The 19,865-nt window shown below is 40.1% G+C and overlaps 1 protein-coding gene across 1 annotated transcript in view; it reads left to right on the top strand.

The window, feature by feature from the left end:
• The window catches only part of MICU2 (mitochondrial calcium uptake 2), a 71,993-nt gene that overhangs the window by 43,270 nt on the left and 8,858 nt on the right, over positions 1 to 19,865 (top strand). Inside the window, exons 7-8 of the mRNA XM_032220110.1 lie at positions 3,520 to 3,585; positions 9,866 to 9,963. Of these exons, the coding sequence (XP_032076001.1) occupies positions 3,520 to 3,585; positions 9,866 to 9,963 (164 nt within the window). The remainder of the gene's footprint in view (positions 1 to 3,519; positions 3,586 to 9,865; positions 9,964 to 19,865) is intronic.

The raw sequence follows: 19,865 nt of genomic DNA, 5'->3' as shown, positions 1-19,865 counted from the left end.
TTTCATATTAGAAAAAAGATATATCGGAGTTTTATGTCATCTTGTTTATTTAACATTGTATGCATAGTATATCATGACAAATGTCAGTATATCATGACAAATGTTGGAAAAAAATAGACATTTGAATTAAAATTGCTAGGAGAAACATCAGCAACCCCAGACAATTAGAAATGAGGGAGACTTAAGGAATCTCCTGGTGAAGGTGAGCAAAGAATTTACTCCTCAGCATTGAGAAATGAACGCTAAGATGATATCGTCATTGCCATCCTACTGTAAACAAGTGGGGAAAAAGCTGAAATAATAACAGACTTTATCTTCCTAATTGAGAAACTCAAATTGAGAATGATGGTAACTGTAGCCATGAAATAAAAAGACTTGGGAGAAGGACTGTGATAGATCTAAATAAAGTGCAGAGACTTCTCACTGACAGCAAAGCTATATATTGTCAGGGGCATTGTTTTCCCAGTTGTATCATGTGGGTAAGAAAGCAGGATCATCAGAAAAGCTGGTGGGGGTGGGACGTGGAAAGAATAACTTGCATAGCAAGAAGAACAAGTATTTCAATATTAGATGAAATAAAACAGATCTCACCAGAAGAACTAATAATGAACCTAAAACTTAAACATTTTGGACATATAATGTAAAGAATGAGACCTTGACTCTTGGAAAAATTGAAAACAATCAGAAAGAGGCTGACACAAGCCAAGGTTTTAATTTTTACTATGGATGTTTTAAATTTATCTGTGTTTAAATTTGTCATGCAAACTGGTGAAAATTGATTTGAATTGCTGCAGGATATAAATGTGATAAATGAATAAAGCCCTAGATACTATAACACAACCATGATCTCACAAGAATTCAAAAAAAGCCTTTACTAACAGGCAATATGATGATATCCATCAGATCACACAGAGCTGGAAGTAACTCAAAAGCTGAATAACAAAAACAAATTTAGGAAAATACTGCTTTTTCCAACCTAACCTGTCAGACTTTCTTTTAATATTGGATGGGAGGAATCAAAGGTATATTTTAAAGTTTATAAAGTACAGATAGTCCTCAACATATGGCCACAATTGAGTCCAGAATTGCAGCCATAAGTTGCTGCAATTGTAAGTCGAATCACCATGTGACTCAGTGATGGGTTGCAGGCGGTACGCCCCAGTACGGGCGTACTGGTGCCTGCCGGGAGCACTGGATACCATTCTGGTATGGTGCTCTGGAGGACCCACCTGTCTACCCACCCTCCTTACCTGTATTTGAGCTCTTCAGCACATCCGTGCACACGCACGGAATGTATGGCGCCTGCGCAATGCTTCGCCGAGCAGCTGGAGCGTCGCAGAGGCATCGCGGAGCGTAGCAGGAGATAAGGATGCATGCACGTGCTGGGCACGTGTGCACGCACGCGCGCATTCATGTGGTGGACACCGGGCCCCTTTGCACCATACTGGTTGCAATGGGATCCGGAACCCACCACTGATGTGACTGGACAAATGGTTACAACCATTTTTACTGTGGTCATTAAGTGAATCACATAGTCGTCAAGTGAATCCAGTTTTCCCAATAGACATCTTTTACTGGAAATCAAAAAAACGGTTGCAAATTGCAATGATGCGACTTCCAGGACACTGCAACCATTTGTAAATGCAGTCCAGTTGCCAAGCATCCAATCAAATGACTGCAGGGGCTATGCAGCAGTCGTAAAGGCACAGGCTATAAAACACTTTCTGAGGGTTGAAATTTCAAACTGTTGTTAGATAAACAGTTGTAAGTCAAGGACTACCTGTAAGGAGAAATCATTTTTATCATTTAGAAAGAAGGTCATATGTTCCTTGTCTCACAATGATAAACCTAAGCACTTCTAAGCACCTTTAAATCCTGCACTTTCTGGTTCTAGCCTTGCCATTATCATAAATAATAAATTGTATATTCTTTTATTTTTGCTATCCATTTGAGGACCGGTGTTAACATCTTTGAAAGGTAGGGGGCTTAGCAATGCTACACTGTACTCGGTTTCTTTTCACTCACATGATGAGAAATGTTTTACCAAAAAAAAAAAAAGAATTCCTGTCAGAAGTCTGCTGGATGATACTTTGGAATTTAACGCTATAAAGCAAATGCAGCTTTTGATAGAAAATGTTTGAATCTAAAGCCTGTTTTTATTTTATAGACAGTCATGATTATTTAATCATTCTGTGTCAAAGAAAACACAGCTTTATATCAAAGACATATCAGTGTTTTGATTATTCAGAATGTCTAAAATGCACTATTTCACTAAGTTTTTAAAAGCTGCAATCTACAAAGTGAGATCATTTTCATTCAGTAGTGACGGTTCTAATTTAGAGTTAATGTCCATGGTATCTAGTGAAGGCCTTTCCCACTGCTACTGCCTGAGAATCTTTATCTAGAAATGGCAGGGGTAGAATAATATTTCCTGCATGCACAGGAATGCGGCTTGCCAGTTAATTTTCCTAGTCAAATTGATAGTATTGTCCTATACTTCAGATAGGAAGAATAAGCAAAAGAGAAATTAGGCTTCATAAGACTGCTTAGTAAACTATCTGAAGAAAAAAATTGAACTGGAGAATTCTTGCCCTCATTTAACTTTGAGATAAACCTCTTAAATCAATGGTATATAAAAGCATTTATCTGATTTTACTTTTCTCTGAAGCTATGTTGCCCTGCTTAAACTTATATTTCTCCATGTATTTTAATATGTTTGAAATAAAGTCATTGTGCAGCTAGTTCATCCCATCATATGCCTAATGCACACACTCCCACATCTCCAAAGAATCATGATCTTCCATAAACAGTGTGGATTATGGATTGGTTCTCTGGGTTAAGGAAAATAATCAAGACTGGGGAAAACACAAACAGATTATTCAAACTAAGGTTGAATTTATAATCTTTGGAAATGATGAGCTAAATTTTGTGGGGTTAAAGCAGGGGTGAAATTCAGCAGGTTCTGAAAGGTTCTGGAGAACCGGTAGCGGAAATTTTGAGTAGTTTGGAGAAACGGCAGATACCACCTCTGGCTGGCCTCAGAGTGGGGTGGGAATGGAGCTTTTCCAATATCCTTCCGCCAGGAGTGGGGTGGGAATGGAGCTTTTGCAGTATCCTTTCCCTGCCATGCCCACCAAGCCACACCCAAAGAACCGGTAGTAAAAGAAACTGGTTTAAATAATTAATTTCAATGAGCGAGCAGGTTTTCTTGTGACCATATTCGTTCATGGAAAAAATAAAACATTCCTTCCTGCCTCTTCTCCTTCCATCAGTGTGATAGAAACTTCTATACTTGGGCTTCCTATCACACCTTACATTTGCTTTGTAATTCATGTATAATTTATACATTCTATGTTTGTTGAGTGTTCTTATACAAAAGATTTTCTATGTAGAGACTTTTGTAATAAATAAAGGAGGCCGCAATCTTTGCAACCTCATTAAATATTCTGTACATGCTGTGGGAATGTCCTGCCAACACTCAGAAAAATAGAAGATAATAAATACATTCTTTCGTTTTAGCTTCAGAAAATAATTGGAAAGCAAGATGAATTTAAAACAGCTTCAGGAGATGACATCCTGTCTCAGGTAGGTACCAGCCCAAGGAATATTCACATGAAATTTCTGATGCATCTATATAACTTTTTCTCTGTTGAAATATTTGTAATGTTTATATATTTACTTGGTCTATATAAATAGTAAATAAAGTAATGATTGACGTTTTTTCCTAAGAGACTTTTCTAATCTGAGGAAACTCAGAGCTATGGTGAAGGTTATATAATAAGGATAAAAAAGAGATTTATGGATCATCACCACAAAAAAAGACATGTTATGATAATGTCTATTAGGTATTAATGCCTACGGCCGTGGAATCTCCTTAGGATAACATTTATTATGTTGTGGGTTTTTTTACTTTAATAAAATGTATTTCATTATTGACTTTTTCCTTAATTTAAAAACATGGTAAAACTGCTTGGTTTTCTGTTGCACTCAAAACTGGTTACAGGTTTTGTAACTGCAAAGCTAGGAGTTCAGCACCTTACAAGCTTCAATGTGTTTCTCCTCACAGATTTGCAAATTCCAGACATTTCTTTCCAAACCCCATCTCTGGGATCTGCATGAGACTTGCAAGTTGCCTAGTTCTTCATAGGGAGTGAGAGAGTCAAGGGGCAAATTGAATGCTATTAAATCTCAGCAAATTTTCAACCACCCAAGCCTCCCCTGCTATGAAAAGGGGGGCACATTTACACTGTAAGGAAAGCTCTCACTTCTAGTATCCCTGTTATTTACATTATTAACTTGACTTCCTTATTTGCTAGATGTTGCATTCTACAAGGGTTTGTGCCAGTAGATAAATATTTCTGAGATCAGCAGCAAATAAAATTAAGGCTAACTCAGTCTTTGCTTAAGAATTGGCTTCCAGAAAAAGGACATGCAGTAACAACAACAACAACAACAAACCATCCTAGGAAATCAAATTAAAGAGAAAGGGAAAGACAACATTTCAGCTGGCCTTTCAGTAAATTTTATAACTAGATAGCCTGTGTCAACGTAGCAGATGTTTTGTGTTAGATACCAGAATCAGTTACAATGGTTTACACCAGGGTCCTCTGTACCGGCGGGAACAGAGATTCAATCTGATTGGTCGAAAGGTCTGACAGCTCCCTATAAAAGGGCTGCTGTCAGACTGAACCTTCGCTGGATCATACATAGTTGTTTCAGAGTTAATAAAGAGCTGTTGCTGCCTAAGCCTGAGTGTGCCTTTCCTTTACCTGATCTAACACTGGCGACGAAGTGGGATTGGAAGGCAACTAGGCAAACAAAAAGAGCACAGCAATCCGGCAAGTAAATCCAGCCCAGAGCTCGGCGAGGCATCGAGCAGCCATCTTTGAGTGGCAAATTCAAACATGCTCAGGGACACAAGATGTCAATGCACCCCCCACCGACTCCGTACAACCAAGTCACAGAGCACTGGGAATCCTACATGCTGATGTTTGACTGCTTCCTCAAAGCCAACGACCTCATGGGCCTTTCTGAAGGCCTGAAAAAGAACATGTTCCTGAGCTACTGCGTACAAGAGGTGTTTGAGACAGCGAAGGACTTGTCTGAGCCAACACCACTCCAATCGGTCGCTTGGTCAGTGCTACAACAGACGCTGAGGACACACTACGCTCCCAGACCATCTAAACATGTCTGAAGGAACGAATTCAACATTTGTAACCAGAAAGAGGGTGAATCCATCAATGAATACATTGCGGCACTCAGAAAGGCCGCAGCATACTGCGAGTTTAGAGATCTCGATGAACTGATACTTGACCGCATCATATGCGGTTTTCGAGACATTGGCCTGCAGAGGAGACTACTAGCGAAATCTAATCTGACGCTCCAAGTTGCCCTAGATGAAGCCAGGGCCTCTGAGTCTGCTGTCAAATCGACGGAAACCCTGTAGCGCCAAAACAGTCCTAAAAGCACGAAGAGCGCAGGCATGCATCGTGAGGCTACAGAACCTGAAGGCTCGGAGAGCAAAGATAACAGCTACCGCATGTGCAATGACCACACCAAGCCGGTGTGAAAATTCGAACCACGTTTCCTGCCTTGCGTCAGCTGTGGAGGAGACCATCTCAGAATACATTGCCATTTCCATGACGCAATCTGCCAACACTGCAATCGAAAAGGGCACATTGCCAATGTATGCAGAAGCGATCACCCCGCTACAACCTGGAAGCCTAGAAGTCAACCTAACCACCAGCAGAGGCCCAACCAAGGGGCATGGCAGCCGACACCACAGCGAACAGAAGGTGACACCAGAGTCACCTACCACACCTCCATAGGCCAAATCTGCACGAAGCGGCCCAAAAAGCTGAAATCACAGTCCTCTTCGAGGACTCTCCATGTGAAATGGAGATTGACACTGGGTCATCCTTGACCATAATGCCCTGGGCAGCACTCAAGCAGGCTATCCCTAGCCTTAAGAAGCAGCATCTACGTCCTGACATCTGCCTTCGTGACTACCAGGGGAACTGAGTCCCCATCATGGGCCAGGGCGCCTTCCAGTGAAATTCAAGACCTTCTGTGGTCAGCTACCAGTGAAGGTAGTCAATGGAGACCTGCAGAGCCTCCTGGGGCTGGACTGGTTCAAAGCCTTGGGCCTAGAAGTGACCGGAATCAACGCCATACGAGACAGTTATCACCTCGTCAATCAACCTGACTCTACATTGGGGCATGCCGACACCTTGAGTCGATGCCCACTGCCTGAATTGCTTGCAGACCTGAGACGCCAGTCCTCCTCAGTGACTGCCTAGAGACTGGTCCTGTCTTGTCTAGTGACGTTGCCCGCCACTCTGCAAAAGACTCTACTCTCACACAGGTTTTGAACTGGGTGTGGAGCGGGTGGCCCAAGGGGCCTGTCGGGTCTGAATTTAAAATGTTTTACTGAAAACGTGATGAACTGTCTGTAATAAATGGTTGTTTACTGTGGGGGGACTGGGTCATTGTTCCACCCAAACTGCGCATTGCAGTATTAGAGGCTTTGCATGTAGGGCATCCTGGAATTGTCAAGATGAAGTCTTTGGCCAGGAGTTACATGTGGTGGCCTAACATGGAAAGGGAGATAGAAGAATGGGTGGCTACCTGCACACTGTGCCAGGAGTCCAGACCAGCTCCCCCAGAGGCGCCCGTTAAGGACTGGGAGTGACTTCAAGCACCATGGTCTAGGGTGCACATAGATTTCGCTGGCCCAGTTCATGGCCAGACTTTTATGGTAGTTGTGGACGCCTACTCAAAATGGCTAGAAGTAGTCCTGATGACCTCTGCCATGGCAGAAGCGGTCATCAAGGCACTACGGAGACTTTTCTCCACTCATGGTCTGCCCGATGTCTTGGTCTCTGACAATGGGCCCCAATTTACGGCCATGCAGTTCGAGACCTACTTAGCAGCGCAGAGAATCAGACATGCCCTGGTCGCTCCATTCCATCCAGACTCCAATGGTCAGGTGGAGAGAATGGTGAGATCTGCAAAAGAGGCCCTATCCAGGATGGGCCCGGGAGATTGGCAAACACAGTTTGATCAATTCCTCCTCATACAGCACATCATGCCAAGTGCTACCATTGGAAGAAGCCCCTCTGAGCTTCTAATGGGTCACCGGCTAAGGTCCCACTTAGACCAGCTACACCCAAACTACTCTGCCGCATTGCCCCCCGATTCAACAAACAAAATAAGGAACTTTAGCATAGGGGATTCAGTTTACGCCCACAACTACACTGGGGGAACTCTGTGGATTCCTGCCACAATGATAGGCATCACTGGACCTTGCTCTTAGCTAGTAGAGCTCGGGACGGTCAGAATTGAAGAAGGCACATTGACCAACTCCGTGGCTGCCTCTCCAACTCCAATCTTAAGCAACCAGAAGTAACTCCTGCACAAGTTACCCAAAAGGAGCACGAAGTCACTCCTTTCACAGACAACTCAAGCCCGAAGGTGCAGGGATACTCATCTATTAGTGTTGCAGGCCTGCAGCGAGCTCCGAGTGAACCGGCTCTAGAAGCTCCAGCCACGGCCTGGGAAAAGTTCCAGGAGCTTCCACCAGGTGAAGCCGCAGAGTCAACAGGTCAGTCCGACCTGACTGAAGAATGCCCACCAACTGAACTGCACAGGCCTCGGCAAGCCACCAGAAAGCCCCTCTACCTGCGTGACTACATCACAACTCAGTTGAGCCCATCTAAGAGGGGAGGGGTGTAAGATACCAGAATCAGTTACAATGGTTTACACCAAGGTCCTCTGTTCCAGCAGGAACAGAGATTCAATCTGATTGGGTCTGACAGCTCCCTATAAAAGGGCTGCTGTCAGACTGAACCTTTGCTGGATTGTACATAGTTGTTTCAGAGTTAATAAAGAGCTGTTCCTGCCTAAGCCTGAGTGTGCCTTTCCTTTACCCGATCTAACATTTTGCAAAAGTACAAATATTTTTACCAGTCAACAGGGTCCCCCCCATGTGTTGTAGCATATTATATTTAATTTATTAATTGCATCATTGCCAGATGTAGCATGTTAATACTGAACTTAATGTGCATATTTTTAGTTACTAAAACCAATGATAAATACAGCATGCACAATGAGCTATTTTAAGCAGGGGTGACTTCAAAAATTTCAGCAATGGGTTCTCTGCCTGGTTGCTGGGTGTGCGTGGCCATGGTGGATTTGGCCTAGTCGGCCTCCTGCACCAGAAGAGGGGGGCGTTTTCACCTTCCCCAGGCTCCAGAGGCTTTCCTTGAGCCTCAGGGAGGGTGAAAACTGCCCGTTTTCCCACCCCCCGGAGCCTCTGTGTGGGTCCTGTACTTACCTTATATCCAAAATGGACTGCACGGAGACTCCGGGGGGGGGGGCAGGGGTGGAGGGCAACCAGGGGTGGGATTTGGAGGTTTTCCAAACTGGCCATAATGCTAGCTACGGGTTATCCCAAACCCAGGCGAATCTGTAGCAGCCCACCCCTGATTTTAAGTGACCTAAACGTGGCCCATTTTACTTAGTTTAGTGGAAAGTAACATCGAACAAATGAGTGCTATCCCATTTCCCATAAAGTGTGTTGTTACTTGTGCAATAAGTATGATACACATCAAACTAATGCAACTTGTAGATAATCCAAATAACCACTAGAATTTGAATCCATGAATAGATCTCTGTCTCATCTTTCTTTTTCAGCAGAAGACGACACAGAGGCCATGTAGATGTCATAAGGAGAGTACTGTTGAAATCCCTGTAGATTCCATGATGCTTAGTGTGTTGTTGTGTTCAAAGAAATGCCACTTAGTTTAAGTGATGAAAGAAAATTATAGTATGCAAATCCCTCACTTTGCATAGTTTCAACTTTCTGGGGAAAAATGAAATAACTGAAATATAGCAATACATTCCTTGATTTCTCTTAAGCATTTTTACTAAGGGGGAAAATCAACTACATATGAATTATTTATTTCTCTTGAATGAGAAATAGATGTATTCATGTATCTATTTAGGTTCAGATTTTGGCATATCTAACTGCACAGGTAAATTTTGATATATGAATTTAGAACTCTATCTTTTACATTTTTCTAAAATAAGTCTAGTTTTTCCAGACAGAGATAAATACTTACTGGAATCAGTACTATTTATATACTTTTATATATTATATATTTATATACTATTTATATATATTCACTTGCAAGTAACAACAAATATTTTAAGAGTTCATTTTTTAAAAAAATAATCATAGAATCCTGGAGTACATTTTAAAAAGTTGCATTAATAACTGACAAAATATTTGTTGTAATGATTCATTTGAATTTTTTTTCTTCACCGGTAAGAATAGAAAAAATATTTTAAAGTAGCTGCAGTTGTCATACAGTGCTTCCTTATGTGAATGTTTCTTTTTTGGAATGAAACTTGACTAACTCCTAATAGAACTCTTCTTGAAACCTGTGTGATCAATATTAAAAACTAATAATATCTTTTTTCATATACCCATTGGAAATGGGGCTAAAATATTCTGATATTTCCTTTGAAATTGTCCGTGGGAACTGCAAACATGTCCATATAGCAAAACCCTATGTTATAAACGAGAAAGCAATTTGTAACACCAAGATAGACTTTGGGAAAGTTATTATTTGAAGTCTGATCAAATTGAGAGTTACCATATTTTAATAATAAATTCCTTCATTTCTGCAAAGGCCTCTTCCTTCATTTAAAGTTCATCCTGGATTTTAGTTTGCATTGTTCAGGGTATACAATTACATCTTTTGCTTCAGTTATTTATGACAGGATTACAAAAGTACAAATACATCTGGAGGTATTCCATCAAATATTAACTCCTGATTTGTTTTTAACAAATTTCTTGCAGGAATCAGAAATGGAAGGTGCTGATATCAACACCATGTTACTGGTCCACTTTTTTGGAAAAGGAGGAAAAGATAAACTTCAGTATTCGGAATTCCAAAGGTAGTGTTATAAAATCTTTGAATTGGGCGTACATATTTAAAACAGTTAAACCTGGATAAGGATTATGATCAACTGGCTTATGAGGCCAAAACAGAATATGAGTTTAGTACTCTTTTAAAATTTGTCAGTTAACCCAATACTTCTGAAGGCAAAGGGGAACCAGGGTTTAATAATTTAAGCTCTCAAAGCCTGAACATCTAAGTCCACTTTTCTGGTTTGCATTGAGATTTTTCATAAATCAGCCAGGTTGGCCACACAGGGCAAAAAAAAAGATGATAAACTGGGTTCATGATAAGGTTGCTTTTAATTAACATCAACTACAGTTGCTCCTGAAGGACGTGGTGGCTCAGGGGCTAAGACACTGAGCTTGTCGATCAGAAGGTCAGCAGTTCGGCGGTTCAAATCCCTAGTGCCGCGTAATAGAATGAACTCTCATTACTTGTCCCAGCTTCTGCCAGCCTAACAGTTCAAAAGCATGTAAAAATGCAAGTAGAAAAATAGGGACCACCTTTGGTGGGAAGGTAACAGCGTTCTGTGCGCCTTCGGCATTTAGTCATGCCGGCCACATGACCACAGAGACATCTTTGGACAGCATTGGCTCTTTGGCTTTGAATCGGAGATGAGCACCGCCCCCTAGAGTTGGGAATAAAAATATGTGTGAGGGGGACATTTACCTTTATCTTACAAGTGCTCCTCGACTTAACAACCAATTACTTAGTGACCATTTGAAGTTACAATGCCACTGAAAAAAGCGACTAAGAACTGGTTCCCACATATATGACCATCGAAGCATCCCCACATGATCAGAATTCAGGTGCCTGGCAACTGGCACGTGTTTATAACAAGTGTGGCATCCTGAGGTCATGTGATTACTATTTGTAACCTACAAGCAAAGCTAATGGAGGAAGTTGGCTTACCGTATTTTTCGGAGTATAAGACGCATCAGAGTATAAGATGCACCAAAGTTTTGAAGAGGCAATTTTTTAAAAAAAAAAGTTTTTGCATTCTGCAAACCACCCAAAAATGGCCCGTTTTTCACAAAAACATGTTGTTTTTTTTCAAAAAAAAGGCATGTATAGCTTTTAGGAGGCTTGTAGAGTGCTCCGGGGGGGGGGGGAAATGAGCAAAAAACGGGTCTGTTTTTGTCAAAAAAAAGGGCATTAGGAAGCTTATAAAGTGCTCCTGGGGCCTGGGGGGCAAAATTGAGCAAACAACAGCCCATTTTTTGCTCATTTCTACCCTCCCCAGCCCCCATGAGCTCTCTGAAAGCCTTCTACAAGCTATGCATGGCCATTTTGGTGAAGGGGCAGGGTTTCAGGAGACAAAAAAAATGCTTTCTGTATTCAGTGTATAAGACGCACCCAGATTTCCCCCCTCTTTTTTGAGGGGAAAAGTGTGTCTTATACTCCGAAAAATATGGTAATTAACAGCTTCATGACTCACTTAAGAACAGTGAATCACTTAGCAACCATGACAAAAAAAAAGGTCCTAAAATTGAGCATGGTTCACTTAACAATGGAACTCTTAACCTTGCTTAGCAATGGAAATTCTCTTTCTAATTGTGGTCGTAAGTCAAGGACTACCTTGTATCATCCTGATCTGTTCTTTGCTGCAAGATGTAAAATGTTACTTTGGAATCTCATCCTGATTTTTATAGCCTTTTAAAAAATAATTGTCATATCTTTTACTTTAGAAGGATCCCAAATAACTTTACATATTTGGGACACTGGGAATTGCATTAGATGTTATGTCAAGATAGTGTTTCCCTCTGGAATGCTTTAATAGAACTAATTTCTATAGTTCTATTCCCAAAAAATGCCTAGACTAGGTTCTTACTTTTAGACATTTCAGAAAACAAGTCATGCTTAACTAATAAAAGAGATTCTGATTATCTTCATCTGTCTTTTATGTAGATAGTTACAATTCTGCATTTTATTCTTTTTAATGTCATGTTGTGCTTCAGGTCAGGATTGTAATATGATTTATTTTAAACTAAACATTTCTTCCTCAACGCTTAATTAAAATGAGCATTAGTTGATCTTGTATTGGGAATAAACTCTTATAATGTGCTTTTTAAAAAAAAAAAAAGAGACTGTTTAAATGCAGACAAAAGCCTTGTATCCTTGGAAATATAACACCTGAAGCTATACGACTCCTACCTTGAAAAATGCTGAAGAAAATATCCTACTTAGTAATATAAATAAATCTAATATTGTTCTTTTTCTTTAATGTATTTTCTGCAAATGGATCCCTCTGCTTGAATTCTATTACATTTTCCTCAGGATTATGTCACATGCTAATATTCATAATTATTTTCATAAAGGTTACCATCTGCTGAAAAATACAGCTTGATATATATCTATATCTATCTATCATATCTCTCTATCTCTCTCTCTCTCTCTCTCTCTCTCTCTCTATATATATATATATATATATATATATATATATATATATATATATATATATATATATATATATATATATATATCAGGTTAGGGAGGTGAAATGCAGTCATCTAGATATATATTGAGGCAATAAGAATACTTTGCCATCCAAATTTCAGATCAGGAAGTGTTTATTTGTTTCAGCAAATAAATCAGCACTGAATTGAAGTCTTTATAACTGAAGCACAGAATATGACTATACGAGGAAACAAAATGTTATTTAGGTTTTTTGTAGACTCCAGTAGCACCTTCTTTCTAATTTGGGATCTGAGTGAAAATGATTCTCAGTAAATTTTGAAAATATAGCATACAGTGACTTGTAACTGTCTCAAAGCATTGATGTCTACTGTACCTTCTATCATCATACAAAAATTCTGATTCTCAGGTGCAATGCTTTAGATTTTTATTCTGCCTGTCTATTTTCCACACAGCAACCCTGTGAGCTGGGTTGAACTGAGAAAGAGTGACTGGCCCAAAGCACCCAACATTCCCTCATAACAGTAAAAACAGCATCTATGAGTTCGGGCATATTTTGACCAATGTCAAACTGAGTGAAACCCAGTTCAGTTTTATCCCAATTTTACCTTATTCTATGCAAGGGAGGATTCTTTTTGTCTAGTCACTGCCTTATTAATAAGCATATTGTTGCTCATATTACACCTATACGTGAAATATATTGATAATGCTCACAATTTTAAATAGTTTGGCCAAAGCATTGTACTGAATAGGATACAAGGATAGGTGTATCTTTCCAAAGAACAATTAAGAGGCTTCATCCATTGGGCTCAGTACTGGTCCTTTTCACTTTAAGATTTCTCTTATGTGTATCCGATGCTATCTTTGGGCCATTGGAACAGTGGTGGGTTTCGGATCCCGTTCCAACCGGTAGGGTTGGGCCCAGTGGCGTCCACATGGACGCTTGCCACGCGTGCATGCATCTTAGCACCTCCCATTCACGGAGCTGGATAGGCATGGCTTTCATGTGACGCATCTGGGCCGTGGGTCGCCAGTTTGACACCCCCGATTTTGATGGAATTCATAATACAACTACTTCTTTCACAATCAACAGAATATCAGTGCTACTATAAGGAGCAGCCACATTCACAACTCACAGTATTCATCTGGTTAATCCTGAATTCAGAAATGGATCGTATTAGTTTTACTCAGTGTGATCCATCCTCTTTTAAACATGCACTTCTTCCATTCATCTCACAAAAAGAAACCTGGTGGTTTTCATCCTGTCTCATTCCTTTATTTTGTTATATTTTTCCTTAGACATGGCAAGCCTAGGAATTTGGAACACTCAGAAATTTGTAATACAGTTGGTCATAATCAGGTTATTTTCCTAGTGAATATATATTACTATCTAGAACAGTGATGGTGAACCTTTTTGGCACTGAGTGCCGAAAAGGGAGTGTGCACGCGCTTGTCTGAGATGCAACCCAAAAGAGAAGCTGCCCAGTGGGCATGTGCGCGCCAGAAAATGAACTTCTGGTTTCCAGCGCGTGCATGCGCAATGGCCAGAAAGTCTTCTGGTTAATGGCGTGCATGCACACCCGACGATCAGCTGGCCAGCATGTATGCTCACGCCAGAAAATGGAAGACCAGTTCTTCCAGTTTCCGGCACTGCCACATGCACAAAAGCCTGCTGATCATCAAGCGTGCATGTGTGTCAGAAACACAGAAGAGGAACGAGGCACATGTCACCTGGCCGCATGTGCCAGGTGACATGGCTGCATGTGCCACTTCAGGCACGCGTGCCATAAGTTTGCCATCACGGATCTAGAATGTTTTACTCTCAGCTAAAACCTAAATAGGAGATTCTGGAAATGGATGAGAAATTCATTTAGTTCTCATTTCAGTATAAATTTATCTGATTAAAATTTTCCAAATCAAAATTTAGTTATTCTCCGGTATTTGTAAATTTCTGAATATTGTGCTACAACTTTTGAACAAAGTGCAAAGCTAGGATAAATGGGCCCAAAAAGATGTATATTGCTGAAAGTAGCAAAATGCATTTTACAAGGGAATTTAATTGCAGAATAATGTTAGAAAAATATGCATGCAAATCAGTAGTGGGTTTCAAAAATTTTTAGAACCTCTTCTGTAGGTGTGGCCTGCTTTGTGGGAGTGGCTTGCTGGCCATGTGACTGGATGGGCATGGCCAACTTGTAAAATGTTGTGAAACTCACTTAACGCTCTTGCTTAGCAACCAAAATGTTGGCTCAGGAACTCTGGCATTTGAAGCACACAAGTCTTAAAGCTGTCAAGTTACAAGACCCTTGAACCCCTAACCCTTTAGAAAAAAAACCATAGGGGTGTTCAAACTTGACAGCTTCAAGACTTGTGGACTTCAACTCCCAGAATTCCTCCTCTTGCTCTTCATCTTGATGATGTGGGGACGGGCAGGGGGAGGGAGCTGGAACCGGTTCTAAATGGCACTGTAGATTTGTGGAACTTCTTCTATAGAAGAGGTTAGAACTGGCAGGAACCCACCTCTGATGCAAATCATACAAACATTGCACCTAACTTTGGTTTTAAAATAATGTAGAATAGTGGAGAGATGACGTTAAGACAGGAAAAAGGAGAAATTTAGTTTTGGCCATGCCTAATGCCACAAAAACTTGCTCTTCCGTGGATTTAGGATATGCTCCAGCTCTGCAAGAAAATACGTTTTTGTTATGCTTGAATTCTAAATGTGTTTATTTCCTTTGCTCCTTTTTCTCAAGCTACATTGGGGTCTTTAAGCGTGTTAAATCCAGAGTGCACCAGTAAAAGATTGTTTGCATATATAGTGTGAAATGGAACGTCTTGGGTAATTATTTAAAGTCCTGCATTGATCCAATGAGGCATAACACTGAATATTCTGTGTACCTACTACATTTAACAAATGTAGGTTAAAGATCTCTCCCTACCGCACAGATAGAAGCTTGTAATCAAAATTGGACTCCCACATTTTGCTCTTAGAGCTGTTAGGATAAGTATAGGGTTCTATATAGGTAATTTTTCAACGGGGGCATTTCTTTTTCATGCACTTGGTATGTGTCTCCTTATCACTGCCCACATATATCCACAATCCATCTGCATTGTGACATGACAGTCTAGTTTGTTTTAATGCACAGAAAGATGAATGAAAGGATCAGTGTCTTTTTCTTTAAAGCTCTGTGGAGATATCACTTTTCACATTATTTTATTTGTAAGTAACTCAAGCACATCATTTCTGGGGTTCTGTTGTTCAGGAAAAATGTGATTTCTATCTCATAGTTTTTTTTCAAATTTCTACCTCACATGGGAGGCTATTGTTGGTTTTTGATCAAAGTGCCATGATGTTTTTACAACAGATGACTGATGAGCTGTACAGACATAGATCATTGTCAAAGGCAGAGGGGAAAATGATGGCAAATGCTTTTATCATTTTCCAAGTTCTTGTTAAAAAGGCTTTCCATTGATCAGCGGAGTAGCCAGAGAAAGCAGGAGTGATTACATTTGATTAGGCTGCTTTAAAACCTGTCACAGAAGCTTAGATATTGTTAACTATGTAATTTACATTCCTTAAAATGATGTGGATGGGGGAGGGGGAGAAAGATTCATTCATAAGGCTTAATGGTGCTTATGTATGCTTAAGAGATTTTGTCTTTTAAAAAAGAAATACTGAAGTGAAATGTAGGCTTTATTATTTAGTCTTTCACTTTTCCTGTTGATTTGTTGTTCTTTGCAACACATAATTTAAAGTTAGCATGCAGAAGTGACTTTAAATCATGCTACCCAGCAAGTCTTCTGTATAGCAGATCATTACATGGGTTGTGACTTTTACTTCGTGGTGCACTTGATTCATTTTATTTATTCTCTACCATTAAGGAAGGCAATTTGCCTCATATGCATGTTATGGATTTCATGGTGGCAATAAAGCTTTTAAACTAGCATTGCTTTTTTTTTCAAGCATATGCAAAATAGGAAGGGGAATTGAGAAGGGCTAAACTGGAAGTTTGCAAGAAGCAGGAAAGGTAAGAAGCAGGAAAGTTTCATGAGAGTTCAAATTCAGCATGGTAGTTCATAAATGGTAATTCACAATGCAGATCCAAAACCAGCTTCATAAGTAGAAAAAAGGAATGGCAGAATCTTGTTTAGTCCAGGGATAAAGAAAAAAAAAAGTTTCATGCACAGGTTATAATGTGCATATGACTTACTTGGGCTCCTTGAAATTGGCAGAAAAATGCTATAAACCAGTGAAGGCAAACCTTTTCGGCACCAAGTGCCCAAACCGGAATGCATGCACACACCAGCCACCTGGTCTTCTGGTTTCCGGTGCATGCGAAGATCAGCTGACCAGAAACCAGAAGAGCAGCTGCCGATTGCGCGTGTTCCCACAAAGAGGGCTCTGCGTGCCACCTTTGGCATGCGTGCCATAGGTTCGCCATCACAGCTATAAACAGTTTTGGTTCTTTAAGGGACTACACAATTACTGCTTATTTCTTGACGCATCGTCTCAGGAAATTTTCAAACCAAAATTGTAGGAAATTTAGCTTTCTCCTTTTTTTATATGTTACATTTTTGCTTTTACATTATATTTTGTTGTTGTGACATGCAAAGCTTGATGCAGTGTCCATATTTCTTCTGAATTTATTATTTTAACAATGGCTTTTATACAACCTTTGCACAGGGATAGGTCATGACAGAATAGAGTTGTGTTTTCCCTCCCAATCATGCTCCTTTTCACTTCCCTGAACAGTGTGGTGGGGTTGTGAGTTTACAAAGAATGTCAAAGAGAACCCTTACAGAGTCGTCTTCCCCATCTACATTGGACAGGCAAGTGATGACACATACTTTGTGATTCAAACTCTCCTCTTATCTAGTGTGCGATGTCATGCAGGAAATATAAAAGGATGGAACTTACATCATGACATTGCACTTTTAATTCTTCATTTAAGCAACCCATCTCATAAAACTGACCCTGGACTGATGTACAGAGGATTAAAACCAACAAACTAGAAATTACCAAGCCCAACAGCTCCCTACTATCCTGACCTCCATGCCATGAAGGTTGCATAAGTAATAATGACTTGAACTGTACTCTCAGAGACTCAATACATTTTATGAAGCAGAGGCGTCATATGGCCCAACACAGTCCACACTGTTTCATGAAGTGCTCAACGCAGTCTGCACTACTGCATTTTGGACCAGCTGCATCTTCCAAATGCTATTCAAGGGTAGCCCTATGTAGACCTTGTTACATAGTCCATGCAAGAAGTAACTAAAGCATGAAGTACTGTAGGTTGGGTCCTCTGTTCCAGGTATAATTGGTGTACAAGATGAACCTATATAAAAAAACTTCCTAGTTAATAGCTGTCTCCTGTTTTTTGAATGTGTACAGAAGGATCCCCAAGTTGTGCACCAACTTGGTGGGGCACGCTACCCCAATTAGAGATAAAGATGGCAGGTCACTGAAGTCAGAAAATCCACAATCACTTCGTCTTAGCAGAGTTGAGCTGAAGCTTCAATTACCACCATTTTGGCATCATCGTGGTTACATAGTCATGCCTCTGCAATGCTCCAGCCCTTTATCCTCATTTGCCTTTGTTTTTTTTTCGCATCAAGAACTCCACAGGGTGCCTAAGTTAGTTTCTATCCCCAAATTGCTAATGAAACCTGATTGAAATGAACCTAGAAAATCAGTTTTCTCAGGAGACTAGTGGATAAAGGAAGCAAAAGATGCAGTCACTCTTGTTTGGTTCTCTGTGTGAAGAGAGCCAAAGATATAATAGAAACTGTCCACCTAGAATGACCTAATCAAACTACTGCTACAGATGGCTTACCTTGCAAGAAGCAACAGGAATGTTTTGTTCTCTCCAGGGAGCATCTGGAATTTGTCAAATCTTCATTTGGCTTTAAAAAAAAGAGCGGGGGGAGAATGGCTACTAGCAACTGTAGGATGTGTCTAAAATGCCATAAGAAAAATAAAAGGAATTGAAATGTCTAAGCTCTATAAACAAGAAGTGAAAAGAACAATGCTATAGATTAAGTAAATGGTAGATGTCAAGTAGGAATTGGTTGGGTTGCAACACGAAATATTTTGGAAAGGCCTATAATTTTGGAAAGATTTAAGAAGAACTGATTATATCTTACAGTGGTAATGCTTAATATTGTGGAATTCTTGGTGCTTTTTGAGCTTAGTTGTTTGCAGGCATTGCCAAGTGCCCAATGCCCCAACAGCATTCAAGAGAACACTAAGAACTCTACAATTGAATCCTGAGCTGCATACACTGATATTTAAAAGTTTGTGAATTAAGCTAAATTGTGATATGTTCTCCACTCATCCTAAAACTAGATAAAGACAACCGAACTAAACAAAACAGCCAATTGTATATTCTCTTCTATGGGAATGTTTAATATCTTGAAGGTGCCCTATCTACACATTCCTCATTTACCAGGTGTTGCAATATTTTTCAATTAATGTTTCTGCACTGAACTCCCTATTACATGCATCCTGAAATCATACATAATTTGAAAATGTTAACAATTATACTTTTCTGAACTTATGTTCTCCTGTTTTTCAAGTAAATATTAATAAAAGGGTCAAGTTCATGTGTAGCGTGTGAACATTACATGCAAATGCAGTCCACTGGGCAAACAATTTTATCAAAAGTTCTTCAGTTAAACAATTGTACCGATATCCATACAATTCCTTGTTTATGAATGACTCGGTTTCCTGGCTATACTGATATCTATTATGATATTTTCTCTTGGCTACCATATAACCGTATTTTTTGGAGTATAAGACACAGCAAGGTTTTGAAGAGGAAAATTTTAAGAAAAGTTTTTGCACTCTACAAACCTCCCAAAAACGGGCCCGTTCCCCCCCCAAAAAAAGGCATGAATAGCCTTTAGGGAGCTTGCAGAGTGCTCCGGGGGGGGGGGAAACGAGCAAAAAAACAGATGGATTACACCCCAGGGTTCTGAAGGAACTGGCAGACGAGATCTCAGAACCACTGAACTAGATCTTTCAGAGATCCTGGAGCACCGGGGAACTGCCAGAGGACTGGAAAAGAGCTGATGTGTTTCCCATCTTCAAAAAAGGAAAAAAAATAGATCCAGGAAACTATAGACCTCTCAGCCTGACCTCAATACCAGGGAAGATTCTGGAAAAGATAATCAAGCACAAATTAGTGAACACTTAGAAGTAAACAAAGTAATAGCCAAAAGCCAACATTGGTTTGTCAAAAACAGATCACGCCAGACTAATCTTATTGCATTCTTCGACAAAGTGACAAAATTAGTGGACCAGAGGAATGCCATCGATATAATTTACTTGGACTTCAGCAAGGCATTTGATAAAGTAGACAATAACCTACTACTAGATAAAGTAGAAAAATGTAGGTTAGACAGCATCACCACCAGATGGATTCGTAACTGGCTGACCAATCACACTCAACATGTAGTCCTCAATGGAACTGCATCTAC

This window comes from Thamnophis elegans, chromosome 6 (genome assembly GCF_009769535.1).
Source record: "Thamnophis elegans isolate rThaEle1 chromosome 6, rThaEle1.pri, whole genome shotgun sequence".
Taxonomy (NCBI): Eukaryota; Metazoa; Chordata; class Lepidosauria; order Squamata; family Colubridae; genus Thamnophis; species Thamnophis elegans.
The sequence above is the reverse complement of the archived record's forward strand: the minus strand, read 5'-3'. Positions and strand labels throughout refer to the sequence as shown.